General features: G+C 40.1%; 2 protein-coding genes across 2 annotated transcripts; both read left to right on the top strand.

Moving 5' to 3' along the window:
- The first annotated feature begins 2,422 nt into the window (after nt 1-2,422).
- LOC310800965 (tsukushi-like) lies at nt 2,423-7,125 on the top strand. Its single transcript, XM_083664867.1, has 2 exons — nt 2,423-2,551; nt 5,072-7,125. The coding sequence occupies exon 2, from the start codon at nt 5,078-5,080 to the stop codon at nt 6,119-6,121; it is 1,044 nt and encodes a 347-aa protein (XP_083520993.1). The 5' UTR covers nt 2,423-2,551; nt 5,072-5,077; the 3' UTR covers nt 6,122-7,125.
- An 822-nt stretch (nt 7,126-7,947) lies between these two features.
- Nucleotides 7,948-14,255, top strand: acer3 (alkaline ceramidase 3; the record flags this gene model as incomplete). The annotated part of the gene is made up of 11 exons (XM_083685853.1): nt 7,948-8,050; nt 10,165-10,275; nt 10,423-10,475; nt 10,800-10,852; nt 11,236-11,317; nt 11,465-11,500; nt 12,717-12,775; nt 13,312-13,413; nt 13,715-13,819; nt 14,012-14,057; nt 14,176-14,255. The coding sequence occupies 11 exons, from the start codon at nt 7,948-7,950 to the stop codon at nt 14,227-14,229; spliced, it is 804 nt and encodes a 267-aa protein (XP_083541979.1). The 3' UTR covers nt 14,230-14,255.
- Between the last annotated feature and the right edge of the window lie 2,109 nt (nt 14,256-16,364).

Here is a 16,364-nt window from a genome sequence, read left to right as displayed (position 1 = left end):
CTGATTCTATAAGCAGTAGTGGAACTGGTTGGGAACCCACTGGAACCGGGTTCCGGGAATTCGCTTATTGCTAGCATTGAAATACTTTCATTTCAGCATTCAATTTGCCCCTAGAACCACCAAGGTTCCCCTAGTGAAATCCTTCCATTTCACCACGAGGTATAAGTGGTGATATTCTTATGTTCAGGCTATCCTTCGAGGACATGGCGCGGCAGTCTGGCCTTGGGTAGCATTTGTGAGGTCAAGCACATGAGCCAAAAGGATTTTTTCCGTCTGACTGGCGTCAGAGAATTCCAGTTGTTCCAGGGTTAGGGTTCGGGTTACAGATACATGCTTTAAAAGAGGAGGGTCATACCTTTCAAATATTATGGAAATATTGTAAACAGACCATGCACTGTGTGTGGGTTTACATACAGTACACGTCATGTATAATACACATCTCTAGTGTAGCCGACTGAGCTCCAAATATTTACACATATTTAGACAGTCTTGCATCTAGTGTTAACCCGATCTCTTCCTATAGAGATATATTTCTGTTTCAAATGTTCCCCACATCTTTTCTCTACACCCCCCATCCCCCTATTTTGACACACGCAAGTTCTCTCCATATGGCAGAATAAGGACTGTAGGACAATAGGTATTTGTCCCTCACAATGGGGATTGGAAGCAGGACAATGGGGATTGGGTAGTGCCTGCAGAATGAATCAACATGCATAACATCTGTAGAGACAATACCACCTGAGCAATACCACCTGTAATGTGGATTTTCGGCTTCAGGAATTTGTGGGCTTGCTTCAGCACTGGTGAAATTTCAACTGTAAAATGTGCTGAAAACAACAAATAAAAACAACAAACTCCAACACAACTCAAAACAAAAGCCTTAAAATGCTTATCCTATCTATATATCTATGACCTTCTAATATACTATCTATCTATCTAACCTTACATCTATCTAAACCTTCAACTACCTAACATCATCATTTCTTCCTTTCACCAGTCACTACTGGCTCACTCAGTATAACACACACTTGTTAACCTCTTAATTATTTTGATCTTTCTATACCTCCCCACTCTCATCTATCCATCCTCTCTTCAATGTATCATCTATGTATCAATGTATCATTCATCATCTAATCAACCAACCAACCAACCTAACCAACCTCTCACTTTATTTCAACTACCCATAAAATCTTCATCAACCCGGATAAAAGCTTTCTGATACCTATTCAACTTTTTAAACTATTAAGCTTTTTTAACTCTAAAAACTCTCAACCAACCAACTCTCTACCCACTCCACTGAGATAACCCTGGGTCATCCTATGTATGTATGTATGTATGTATGTATCTACCTACCTATCTATCTATCTATCAATCATTCTATCTATGACCTTCTAACATACTATCTATCATTCCAACCTTATATCTATCTAACCTTTCAACTACCTAGCCATCATCCTTTTACCAGTCACTACTGCTTGACTCAGTATAACCCATACTGATTAACCTCTTCATTATTTTTGATCTTTCTATACCGTCCCTCTCTCATCTACAGTATCCATCCTCTCTTTCATCTATCCATTAATCTATCCTGTCAACCAACCTAACCAACTTATCTCATTTTTCTTTCAACTACCGCAAATCTTCATCAACCCTGATAAAAGCTTTCTGATACCTATTAAACCTTTTCAACTATTACACTTTTTGTGACTCCAAAAACTCTCATCCGGTTAACCAACTAACCCTACCACTCAATCAACCAACTCTCTACCCACCAACCCATCTCTAACTTTATCCACTACCATAATAAGACTCTCACTTTCCTTCAACTACAAAGAAAATCTATCTATCTATCGAAATATCTTGAAACCTTTTCCAATACCAAAATAAGACTTTGCAAGCCCACGAAGTTTGTTCTGGAACTTATTTTTCTTGTTTTAAAGTGTATTTGCCATCTAGTGGTTGAACGTAACATCACACATTCATAGTGCCATCGTTTTCACTGTGCTTGGCCTACCCTCATAAATATAATATTGTTGCATCTCACACTGCCATGTTTAGGCTAAAAGTCCTTAAAAAGGCTTAAGAAATATCATACATTTTGACTGTACTGTAGAATTATATCATAGGCCAAACGTAATATGCTATATTACCCTGGAACCAATATTTTATCCTCTGATAATTTCTTTCAGCATAGTATACATTATCATTATTCTACTGTAACCTATTTTAAAAGCCATGTGTCGATATTTTTAGTTGCTTGTCGGTGGATACCGATATTGTCAATGGTCGATCCAGATGGCTTCAGTACGCGCAGCAGCAGGAGTCTCGGAGCAGTAAACTAGTTAAAATGGGCGGTTCGCGGATGCTTGCGTGACAGTGGTGAGAGGGAAGGGACTGGCGAAGTTTTATACAGCAGATGGGGGAAGCACAGAACTTTTCAAACATGTCAAGGACAGTCTGCTCAAACACAAGACTGTCTTTGCCATAAGTGAGATACCTATCGGCTACCTAAAGAAATCGACTGAAAAAGTTCCACAAATCCACCAAAAAGGTGAGCACTCTACATTCCTTGACAACCAGAGGTTCTTCTATAAGTTTTACCGATTTGCTGAAGGTCCTACGAATGAATGCAGCATTTTTGTAACATTGTACCGCATACGGCCTACAAAGCATATCATTTCTATCAATTTGAACCATCATTTTTATTTTCGATTATTCAATGTGATCTGTAGACTCACAGTTAAGAGGGTGGCGAGATCTTATTATGCTGAAATTCAGAATGGAGAAAAAACACTTAGAATAGGTAATTTCATAGTTTGATTACCAACTGTCACCCAAACTTTAGAAAACAATGCAATCTGTAAAGGTAAGTCAACAATGCCTTCTGCTCGTCTAATGATAATGATAATGTCGCAGCAATGCTGTTCACAGATGTGAGAGTAATGAGGGTGTGAAAGTAGCAAGACCCAGTGGAAAGCAGAGAAAAGAAACGGATGAGGTCACTGTAGAAGAGGGGGTAATAATGGGTGTCCTTTATTATGGTGAATTACTGATATTATCTTGATTAACTACTTTTAGCCATTCCCTTGCTGTCAAAGGTCTGATTGGTCTTGAAGCTCCAAATCTTGATCATAAGAACTCGTGCACAGGGGGTCAATCACATCAGACAACAATACAGTGTTCTAAAATGTGCATCTGTCGGCCAAGTAAATGCATTAGCACTTTTTACTCATACTCACTTTCATCAAATAGGATTATATGGTTATCAAGATAATTTAAGATAAGGGTCTTGAAGAAAGTATTTAAAGGAACACGTCACCCATTTTAACATCACATTCATTATATCTAGCACCATACCAGTGTCTACACATGTGAAGACAGCAATTTTCTACGTTCTGTAGTCAAAGAGACATGAGGATGATGTCATTGGGGGTAAAAAATAAGTTCAGTTTTCAGAAACTACAGTGAGTTTCCAGCCAGTAGGAGTGTGTTTGTGGCTGTAGTTTTGGTAATTTTCTTAGGACCTTTTGTCATATCTTTTTGACTACAGAACATAGAGAAATTGTGTTTTTAAATATGTAGGCACTGGTATGGTGCTGGATATAATGAATATGATGTTAATAATGGGGGAAATGTTCCCTTAAAGACTTTCTTAAAGACCCTCTCTGATCTTAAATTATATTAATAATCATGTAATCCTGAGTGTGAGTAAAGAGTGCCAAGGGTGAGGGTGAGTATAAACCTGTGACCATAAATCTGCTGCCAACATTCTCTTTACTGCTAATTCCTCGCTTGGAAATTGAATTTCTGTTGCTTAGTCATGCTTGCATCTACTGTAATCGTAGTCTCCCCAACATTTTGAGCCAGACTTACTCACACCCTTCTCCTACTTGTATGTACTCTCTAGCAGGTTTGCTACCAATTGTCAGTGAAAGTTTCCAAGTATTCCAAGTATATCGTAAACAATGACAAACCTTTGATGTCGCAATACGAGATACAACTCAAAAGCCAGTGGTCCTTTTTCTTTGTCCTATTGCTACTACAACAGAACAACCACGATTTTCTCACTGTAAATTCATGTCTCATAGCCACTGCCAAGATGGGTTCATTTTGGTAATAGAGATTGGATTGGGTTGGTTTACGGTGAAATCCAGTGTTTTGTTAAACTTTTCATTAGCCTCTGTGGTGGTTCACATGCACACCTGGTGCCCCACCCTTCCCCCATGGGCAGGTATTTCTAACATGAAGCCTCTGTGTGCACTCACCGCACAGCTGATCCCAGGGTGGGACAGGTGGTACTTCTCCAGCTGACAAGAAACATCACAATAGTGAAATTAATTCCAAAGCACGCCAAAGGCTCACACTTTATCTTGAAGGTTTCCCTTTAAATTGTACTCAACATACATTTAGCTGTTGGATGCATAGAAGAAAGCTAGTTTGTGTAAAGATGCATGTTGTTTACAGTGACATCTGGCCTTTTTATTTATTTTTGCCTGCTAATTGGTGCTACTTGCTATGTTTCTAATTGATGCTTTTCAATGAATATGTGTTTGGATTGTGTTGCTCAAAAAGTAGTTCCTTTGCTTGACTGTGATAGATGCCTCATACATGGTGGATGAATGAACACAGAGACTCTTGTATGATTTAGAACCGTCAAGCCCTTGCTTCTCCCTCAGTCAAAGTTATTTACTCTCACCAAATACCATACTGTATCTCAGTTTCTACAGAAAAACATGTTTTTTCTTCACATTTCTCACCTGTCCTGACAAGGGAGATTATGTAGCAGGTTTTAGAGAGATAATGTTAATCAGTGCATTTGAGTTTTGGATTACATTTGAATTGAAGCAAATACATTCTGGTACCCATTAGTGGGCGCGGGAGAGAGAATTGCAGCATGCAGATTTCAGTAAAAATGTGTCCACTCGTTTTAATCAATTAATAGGGCGTAATCAAACTGTGTTTCCTGGCTGGGATTCAGAATAAATGTTCAGTACTATTATGGTTTAAATGAAGAGGAAGAGAGTGAATCAATAAATGATAACATCATTCCCTCTTTTTGAATCTTCCTCAGGGTGCAATGTCCCGTCTCCAGGGTGTGAGTATTTGGCTTTTTCTGGTCCTCCATGTGGCTGCGGTGAAGGACTGCCACCCAAGATGTCGCTGTGAAGTGGAGAGCTTTGGCCTATTCGACAGCTTCAGCCTGACCAGGGTGGACTGTAGCGGGGTGGGACCAGGCCTTGCTCCTATCCTGATCCCCCTGGACACCTCCTCCTTGGACCTGTCCTCCAGCGCCATCCACACTATCACAGACTCCATTCTCTCTGGCCCGGGCTACACAACACTGGCCAGCCTGGACCTGAGCAACAACCTCATCTCCAGGCTCAATAGCAGCACCTTCTCCAGGCTGCGCTACCTGGAGACCCTAGACCTTAGCCACAATGCTCTGGAGGAGCTTGCACAAGGATGCTTCTCAGGCCTGCCTCTCACTGAGGTAGACCTGAGCAGCAACAGGCTTCAGGTGGTCAGACTGGATATGTTTAGCAACAAGGGCCATGGAGGACCCATCAGTGTGGACCTGTCCCACAACTTTCTGACTTCTGTCATCAGAGATCCACAGATGACTCCTCCCAACATCCAAAGCCTAAGCCTGTCAGGGAACAGGCTGGGATCTGTGCCCAAGCTACTAGGCCTCCCACTGAGGTCTCTAAGTCTGGATGGCAACCCCATCCTCTGTATTGAGAGGGACAGCTTTGTAGGACTGAGGGATCTGGCCCATCTGTCTCTTAGTGGGCTGTCTGAGCTGGTAGCCATCCAGCCACACAGTTTCAGTGACCTCAGCAGCCTTCTAGTCCTAGACCTGTCCCACAATGGCAAGCTGGGCTCACTGAACGTGGAGGTGTTCAGTGGCCTGACTGCCTTACAGGAGCTGAACCTGTCCAATTCAGGGGTTTTGTCTTTGCCCAGCAACATCCTACACCTCTTACCCAGCATCAAAAGCATTGCTCTCAGAGAGAAGGTCAACTGTTGGAAGAGACAGAGACAGGCTCAATTCCACAGGCAGATAGGACAGTCAGAGAGGGGAGAGGAGCTGACCTGTGATGTCATAGGCATTGTTTTATGAGTCTGCTTCACCACCAGGCTGGACAAGTCAAAATTGGGGATGCAGGATGCAACCTAAGATGGCCTGTAATGATGTTTCTCTGCACTCATTAATGTCACTTCAACCAAAGTCCCACCCAGTGCTGATAGTGATCAATGATTACCTCTCTATAATGTTGAAAGATATGTAAATAAACTGATGTTAGTTTTAAACCAGGCTGGCAACAAGTTGGGAATTGTGTTTATCATCATCAAAGAATGTTTGCTATTCATCAAATCGTCTTTGTTTACATATCTTTCTCAAAGTCAGATAGGTCCATCTTGATGTAAGTATTGTGATGATGACTCTAGCAAGTCTATGATGGCCAAGACAGGCGTGGGGAATTATCAGAATACTGACTTTACCTGAACTTTATGCAGGTGCATTGTACCAAGTTCAATTTCTCCCAGTGGAAGACATATTTTTGGACTGAAATGGAACTAATTCATGATTTCATTATTCATTAAAAGTCATATTTCCCTTTTTTGTGTGTATTTCTGTAACTACCCTTACAATAGGGCGTAAGATTTGTTGAAAATTGTGGCAACGATTTCTGCTGGCAGAAAGAAACTTTTATGATTATATAATTACTTTTCTATATAGCATTAGAAATGTTTGTTGCTATGCTTTTTAAAAAATTATTATTCAGAGTGACTTTTGGTACTGTATATCATGTTATGTAATTTTAAATAAAATGTATGCAATCATTTGTTCTGTTCTGTACGTATTTGATCACTGGACAGAATAAAGTTTAAAACATACATGTATAGACGTGTTTATATACATCATTGGTATACAAGGTTTTTAAGGCGTAGACCTTGCTCTTGTAGAGTACCATCATGTTAAGCACCAACAACTTCTGTGGAAGTTGCTTGCGTGCCCTGTAGATTGTGGTCACTGTGAGGAGCTGTTTTTACTCTTTTTAAAAGCTGTCATTTCACACACCAGACACACCAATCTCAATGTCAGCTTTTTTCAATGATGTGGTTTACTCACTGTGCACTATATGTTTTGTCTGAGGAGTGAGGACAAGCAAAATATACTGTCGAAATCTCTTAAAATGTGTGTGTCCATGCATGTTTTTTTTTAGGATGAGAGTTTGCACGATAGACCTTGATTGTCTTTTGGTATCAGATAGTAATTCTGTGATCTGTCAAGTACTTTGCTTAGATTGCTTGGTGGTTTCACTTACAGTAGGGAAGAAAAAGACACTCCTGGAAGTTTTGGAAAGTTAAGAGTTTAAATTAAATTAACCTCTGACCCACTTGGCTCTGTGCCATGTTATGTCATTCATACAAATCATAGCTTTGGTCATCTGGAAAATGCAAGACCTACTTATGTCAGGAAAATAACGAGGAAAAAAGTATTGTATTCTTGAAGTCATGATACTTGCCCAAATATTCAAAACAGGCGTTTCCTATGATTTGTTCACCTGATAATATTGGCTAAATAGTGCATTTAATTCATTCAGAATACTATGTTCTTGTATGATAATCCAAAATACTTATATGAAAGTGTGTTATAGCCTACAGTATGTCTAAAAATACCCAGATACTTTTTAACAGTGATTCCCATACAGACACTGTGCGCATCCTATCATGCAATGTTGAATCCCAAGCAGCTGCAGAAGGTAAAGTAGATTGAGTAAAGAATTTAAAAAAAACGGTTGTGCCGGTTTGCAGGTTGCAGTAAAATCTGACAAAACCACACCTGTGTAGAGTGTTGTAAAAAATGAATGGGGCCATAAATCCGTAAATGAGGATTCAACCCTCCTCCCTCACTCTCAACTATCCCGTTCATTTTCCATCATGGCTCCCTCGGCAGACAGACTGGGATACTGGGGCCGGCCGACCTCAACGTTGGATTGGTGTGAGGAGAATTATGTGGTCTCTTTCTACATCGCAGAATTCTGTAAGTAGGCATACAGCTGATACCATGCGTATCGAAACGGACGTTTTGTGAATCCAAAATGAATGCGATAAATACAGACGGATGCGTGCGAATGGCCGTCTAGAATAGCGTAAACATGGCAATGCTAAGGTGCATTCCCGTACGGTTGGTCCCCAATATGGATTTAAATTATAAATGATGTGATAATTCAGGAAGAAAAAAAAAAACGTATATGTATAACGTGGACTAAGTGCATTGCATTTTGTGTGACATCAGGGTAGTGGGGCACGGCATTTATGTACGAGCAATACAGTTTTAATAGCCAGTCAGAAAAGTTGGCGGATCTATCCACATTTTATCATTCATTTCAAATTTATTTCATCATCGTTTTACAAAATTACCTGTGGTTTCATCTCGTCGGACCGTGCGTTATGTTATTCTGGAATTGAGACTTTCAGTAGGCTAAAGCAGACCCTGTTATGATATGACTGGGATTGAACACGATAATGCAGCTGAGTTCATTCACCACCTCCTATACTGTAGTAATGAACCTACTGATTTACAGGCGTGTTACAGCCATTAAATCGCGTTCGGCAGGAGCGCCACTAGAAGAGCTGGGAGAAGTCTCGCTGGCAGCACCGACTGACATCCGCAAAAAAAAAAAAAATTCTTCGCGATTTTTATCGAATGACTCCATTCCTTTGTGTCATTACGAGATAAACAACCGGCTGGTCAGGATTCGTGATTTGGTGGTAGATCAACTTTTTGAGATTTTTTTTTTTTTTGGGGTTGGGGGACCATTATGAGGTGTTTGGACTGTTCATTTCATCTGAGCGGAGCATGTACAGTAGTGTGTTTATGGCTGTTAGATATTGACGGGCTGGCTTGGAACGGTAAAACCATGGGCCTGAGGCTATGAAGATATCCCACGCCCACTCTTTTGATATTACTGTTAGACTACAATTTGTTTAGTGTTGAATATTTGTATACGTAATATATACGTATAGCCAATACATACTGGACACAACTACCCCAATCCTTGATTGATGAACAATAAGGTCCATATGCCTATACACGTGTACAAAATCATGTACATGAATTTGTCCTCCATGGCAAAGTGCATAATGGTCTGATCTTGCTTAAAAGGGCACTTGCTGTGATGCAACAGTTTATTGAAATTGGAACTCTGCCAAGTAGGTCAGAGTCAGTTTTGTTGGACTAGTGCACTTCTGACGTGACTTCACAAACATTGTCCTTGTGTCCCAATAGTCCTCTGTTAATCGTCTTTCACCCTGCCTGCTGATAGGTGAAAACACTGGATTACTCACATATCAGTGGAACTGATATTTGAATTGATTCTTCAGGTTCCCATAATGAGATATAGTGCTCATGGTGCTCATAGATATAGAATTACTGTTCTAGTCTCGATGGTGCCCTCACCATACACACCTCACCTCACCTCACCCTTAGACCCACACAGTGATGTGAGTGGTAGGCATGGTTTTAAATAGGAATCCAAGTTGTAGAATAAAAGGCTGGAATGTGCCATGTTCATTAAACCTGGTGTGGAAGACAAAGAAAGAGGCCACAGTAATTTGTACTCTCATTGTGCTTTTGTGGGCGCTAGATCTCAGTTTTCAAAACCTCAGCAGAGGAGAACAATAGTTTAAGAGGAGAACAATAGTATAGCTTGCAGCATCGAGGTCACACAGTTATTTACAGTTAAAGTTATGCAAAACGTGAAATAGAGAAGTCCAGAAGTCCAATGACAGAAAACAGCAGCCATTCGTTCCCCATGTAATTTTATCTAAATTAATTTAGTGCTGCTGAACAACACAAAACTATACTACAACCTCATCACATTCTACTAAAAACACATCTACATCTACATCTATTCTAAAAACACATCTACAACACTGCTATAGAAGAGGTCACTGTCCAGAGTCTTGTAATTGGAACGTGCTCATTGTAAACCTGATTCTGTCTCAGAACATTATCACCGGTTCAGCTGAAAGGCTGAGCCACTCAGGAATGCTCCACTCATGCACATCCAGTGAGTGTTGTTTGCTGTAATACTGTAGAGTGCATGTTTTTTTTTCTTCCTCTGAAAATTGTTCTGTTGTCTTGTTGTACAGGGAACACTGTCAGTAACCTGATTATGATCCTTCCTCCTATTTACGGTGCCATCCAGACGTATAAAGATGGCCTGGAGTTCCGCTATGTCTGTTCATTCCTGGGACTGGCAGGTAAGAAAAGTAATCCCCATGTCTGTAAAGTATTTTGAAAGGAAAGATGTCGGTGCTGTACATCATCAGGATCCTGTTCTGTTTCTGTGAGAATTGAGTTTGAATGTCTTTGGTTCCTGTCTGAGGGCATCTCTGCTCCTGTTACAGCTGTTGGCGTTGGTTCCTGGTGCTTCCACATGACGCTGCAATACGAGATGCAGGTGAGCTAACTTGTACTATATCAAAATAAATCATGCGTTGTCAGCATACACACTCACAATAGATCACTGTGTGTTGGTGTGTGTGACTGTTAAGGACGCACCGTAAACTATTTTGTCTCACTATATTCTGCTGAATGCACATTTGTACATACAGTGCTTGCTGCACAGGAGAAATATTTGCCATGGAATGCCAAATTTATTTTCTTGCAAGTTATGTCTGAGACACTGGAGTAAAGACAAAGATGGTGGAACAATGATTCCTTCTTCGTTCGTGCTGACCATCTCATGGTACGTCACTCTCTGTGTCTCCACTATCTCCTACAGCTGTTGGATGAGCTGCCAATGATCTACAGCACCTGTGTCTTTGTCTACTGTCTGTAAGTGCCCAGTATTTTGGATTTACACCCTCATCTTTCACAATCAGTCATTGCCACATTGAACATATTTCAAAACACTCTCCAGGCCCAAAACCCACTGAAGGCAACGTTTGTCTGGTAAGCAACGTGATGGTGCACTCTAGATCCATTCCAAGAAAGCACAACTCCTTCTGTACTTGTGGCTTTAAAGGACATGTATAATTTAGTTGATGTCTGTGGGTGCAGCACTGTGTCCTTTCTCCATTTTAACAGGTGTTTCATGTGCAGTACATGCTTTGGTTTCCGTTCTTTTCAAATGCCTTAGTATATGTCTGTAATTACAATTACAACAGTATTTTATGCCTTTGATTAACAAGAAATGTCATTTATTTTTTCTGTTGCAGATATGAATGCTTCAAGCAGGAAAACACAATCAGTTTATTTACAATCGCCTTGTTATTGATCTTCAGTGTCTCGGTCAGTGTGGTGAGTCATATTTGCCTCCGCATATTAACGGTTATCATTCCATCATAAATGAGCTTATAGTCAGCAGTTCAAAACAGAAACTATAGAGGTGGAGATTGTGCTGTGAAATTTTGTTGCATTAATTGATCCTGACCTCATCTTTTTCAGGTCTACTTACAATGGAAGGAGCCAGTCTTTCACCAGGTAAGGGAGTGCACATGTTCATTGTTCAGTGATCATACTCTTTGTTTGTGATAAGGGTTCAGTGTTTCATTCGTAAATATTGTCCCAGCGGGCCAGCCGGACGTGAGGTCCTGTTTGATACAGCTTGATTGCTACTGTGGCATGTCATTCCAGATGTCCTAGTTCAAGATTGCAACATTTTAAAGCATTTGACTGAGTCTCATCATTCCTGTCATGTTCACAGCTGTTTTTTTCATGATGTTGACTTTCACTTTTTTTCTTGATGTTCACTTTTTGAATGTTGCTCAGTGTAGATGTAATATACCTTGGTTAGGTCATGTGGTCAGGAAAACCCCCTGGCCTTAAGTACATGTATGATGTCTTCTCTGAGCCCCCATCATGCGACCCAGTGTTGCTGCGTGTCTGGAGAGGTGTCTGTGTTGCTACATAACAACAGGCTCAATGGGACAAAGCGCCCTTTGTTTACTCTTCAGAGCTCTCTTTGCTTACTAATCGTACTGTTCTGTGTTGGTGCACGTCTGGCCATAAAAATGCTCATTTACATTTTTACATTTTTGACATTTAGCAGACACTTTTATCAAAAGCGACTTACAACAAGTACATTTGTCTAAAGTAAGTGTATATATACCAGGACCAGAGGCCATTGGCAGTCACAATGCTAGAAGAAGGAAGGATTATTATTATTATTATTTTTTATTAACAGTAGAGGAACTGTACAGAGGGGTAGTGGGGGGTGAAGAGGTCTTTAGGAGGGACAGTCAAGATGTAGCCTGAAGAGATGGGTCTTCAGTCTACGGCGATGGGTCTTCTCATAACAGTCTCCGTCTGTGGGCCTCAGTGGACACAATGGAAGTGTAAGGACATTGGTCCAACTGTTTCTTACCAAATTGCTGCAAGCAGTTGAATTTCTCATGAATTCATGCACTTGCGTCATGGTCTGTGCTAAGACACACTGTTACAATACACCAACGTGATTCATGTGGCTATTTTTAGATACTGTAGCTCTGAACTATAGGAGCAGTCCTTTTATTTGAGTCCAGATTTAGCACAACCTGGTGGCTGGACCCTGTACATGCCATATAGTCTAACTAGATTTTCGGGTTAGGGTAAAGACTGGTGGCAACAAGCTCACCATGATATCGGTACCTGCATCATGTCTCATTTCATCTCTGCCATATAGTTCTAAGCTTAAGATTTTGCTTTTGTGTGTTCTCAGGTCATGTACGGGACACTGGTAGCCTGCCTAGTGCTGCGATCGATCTTCATTGTGACATGGTGAGTGGTAGTGTTTATTGAGGCAGCAGTTTTGTGGCCTACACTAATAGGAATGATCAGATAACTGAAAAGCTCAAGAGTACATTGTGTTATCCTTCAAATCTATCATTGTAAAGTATACTGAAAGCAAACCTTTCCCTGGAGGCCTTGGCTATTGTGGAATATATGAATCTGAAAGAACCATTTCAGAGGCCATAGTACCTACATATAGTATGTATTTGTTGTAAGTCGCTTTGGATAAAGGCGTTGCCAGAAATGTAAATAAATTTAATGTAATCCACATCTATGAATGTATTATTATTTTATTATTATCCTTCTTCTTCTTCTTCTTCTTCTTCTTCTTCTTCTTCTTCTTCTTCTTCTTCTTCTTCTTCTTCTTCTTCTTCTTCTTCTTCTTCTTCTTCTTCTTATTATTATTATTATTATTATCATTATCATTATTATTAGGGGTTGTTAGATATCGACAGCTGCCCCATGGAACACAATCATTTATTTGTAGTTATTATTAGATGATATTGGTTTTGTTTCCATTTTAGGGTGTACCCCTGGCTCAGGCCTCTTTGTTACACTTCCCTAAGTGTCTTCCTGTTAGGATTCCTGCTATGGAACATTGACAATCTTTTCTGTGACTCACTGAGGTAAATAAATAAATACACAACAACAACAACAAATAACAATAATAACAATTCTCCCTTGCAACTCTGCTCATTCTGTAACATGTCAGCATTTCAGAATATGATCATCTACTTTTAAATTCAAACTCCACTATACAGTATGTAACCAAGTCAATCCCAAGACCCATTTACAGTGTACAGTTTAACCAGTATCTGATTTAATGGACTGTATGATGGGGATCTATTCTTTGATCTGGACTGCTTTGGGCAGTGCTCTGTAGCCTAGTAGTGTATGTGATGTGATGGAGAATCACCTGTCACCCAGATCCACTAGACAGAGACTGCCCTCTGGTGTTGGAACAGTGACACAGTTCCATGCCTGGTGGCACCTCCTCACAGGCCTGGGGTCCTACCTGCACATACTCCTCAGGTAGGGAACTGGCTCCTTCTACTGTGGTTATGATATCATCCACTATGCTTATGGACTATGCTGATTATACACCATTGAATTAAGAGCATTAACATTATCATTAGTGATATGATTTGAGTAAGATGATTGCCTATGCTTGATTGGCACAACAAGGTATCACTGAAAATGCTAATGAATTCTATCATCATGCAGCCTCCAGATCAGGTCAACCTACCTCAAACACAGACCCAATGTAAAGGTAAGTGTGCATAGTCCTTCGATGCTACTTGAACACATCCTGGTGCTCTGATGGTTGGCCTCATGTATGGCACCACTGTATGGAAGAATGGCCTAACACCTGTCTAAACTGTGTTCAGTTTGTATGTGGAGTGTGGCCTACGTTGCACATCGAGGCTCAGAAAACTAGCTGAATGGATGGGAAACATGGAGGATGGCCACTGTCATACACAGGCATCAGCACAGAGACCTGCCAAGGCCCCGCTCCCCCCCTCCGACCCTCTGCTGCAGTGGGAGACACCCCACAACCAGAGGGCAGGCATACCCCAAGTTACCATCCTGGGGACCCTTGGGTTCTGCACTGTGAGGAATTGCCAAGTACAGTATAACGTTGAGAGTTGACATGGGATGGAATCATTTTTCTTTTTAGATTTTGCTCTGTGATGTTGAAAGTGACATTTTAAATTTGCATATCATATACAGTATAATTTTTAAAAATCATATAAGCGTATCTGTCATACTGTAGCATTCAATGTAAAACCTTTGGACATTCAGGAACCATACAATGTCAGTTGTTAGGCATGAGAAGACTGTATTTCTCATTGGTTACATTTAAGGAGATTTTAGAGTAGGAAACTATATACTACCTACCGGTAATCCACATCCTTCTCAGAAGGAATTGGGCGTAGTACTGTACGTAAGTGCTGGTCACAAATGGGACTGAAATGGAACCAGCAGGAACAACATACAGTACAGTAGTAGGTCTACTGTAGTAGTAGTAGTAGTAGTAGTTCTACTGTAGTAGTAGTAGTAGTAGTAGTAGTAGTAGTTCTACTGTAGTAGTAGTAGTTGTCTTGGCCAGTATGCCCTCTGTAATGGAATGATACAGGATTACTTAAATTACATATGTTTTATGTATGCCAAGATCTGAAGTTGCTCTGAGATTCACCACATGTAAATGTAACATTATTCATGTTTTACTTGAGCACTAACGACATGAAGGGAGATGACACTACTTCAGCTAAGGATTTGAAATCACTCAATGACAGTGACATTTACTTTAAACCATAGTGGGAAATGCAAGGCAACAGGGTTATTATTTTTTTTATATTCTTTTACAAAACCCTCTGCCAATAACAAATATCTCGTATCAAGAAGGCTAACCTAAAATCTTGATATCTGCACAAGCTATATTGCTGCCAAAAAAAAATGAAGATGAGGGATGAGAAAATGGTGTCTTGACACGCTGCTGTTCTTCTTCTAACTACTACTTGTCTGGAAGGAACTGGATGAACGAGAGTTGTTGATGTTTTTGTGTATGCCAACATTTATACCCATGTTTTAAATGATTTGTGTAATAGAAATGAAAACAGGTACAGTAGCTTACATTTGTGTCTTCCAGTGCTTACAGAACCTTGATGCTATTACTTTTAAAATGATGTGTTGGTGTTGTTCAAGAAGTATGGTTTGAAGGAATTGTCTCTGAGTTAGCTCACAGCTACAGTACTTATGATGTTTGCCCCCTTTCTTTGCTGTCTGTTGCTGTCTGTTGCTGTCTGTATGAACATCTGAGAGCTTACCTCCACCTATGTGATTTGTACTACAGTTACAGAACATCACTACTACAATGTGTCCTCAATATTCATCTGTTGTCTGATCTGTTGTTGACCTATGCCTCAAGAATAAGATTTTTTGTTTGTTTCTGTTTTTCTGTCATGATTGTATACTGTATCACACATGTCATACATATAATTTCTTTTAGTTATGGATTTGGACTCTTCCTAAATTCTTTTAGCCACTAGATGGCATGGGTTGCCATTTCATGTTCAGGTTATTTTCATTGCCATAAAGCATGCTACTGTATAGTTCATAGGGACACAGTTTTAACTTGTTGGTTTAATGTTATAAAATGAAAGGTTTTGGGATTTATCAATTTGTAACTTCATGTCACTTTGATGCTAAAATGTAAACATTTAAAATACTAGTAAAACCCATTAACTTAAATACGGTAGGTGTCGATAGATGAGTTATATGTGGACCATCTGGAGGGCGACGTGCTGGATTGTCTGTTAAGACAAGTGTTTCGGTCAGCTAGACTGACATTGGTATTACAGTATGTTTCAAACGATTATTTGTTCCTCAAATTTAATTGGTTTCAAGAATGTGGGGACACATACTCTGAATGCTGATATGTTAAGCACAATATATGAAGGAGAAGATATGGCTCTAAGACCTCCTGTACAATGTAATTTATTACCTTGAAATCGCTGCTAGTTGGAGTGGTGAGCAGCTGTCGAGGAGGTGCCTTATCTCTTTCCTTGTAGTTTAA

Source organism: Argentina silus, assembly GCF_951799395.1.
Source record: "Argentina silus genome assembly, chromosome: 2".
NCBI classification, from domain to species: Eukaryota; Metazoa; Chordata; class Actinopteri; order Argentiniformes; family Argentinidae; genus Argentina; species Argentina silus.
This window is presented reverse-complemented; position numbering and strand designations above follow the sequence as displayed.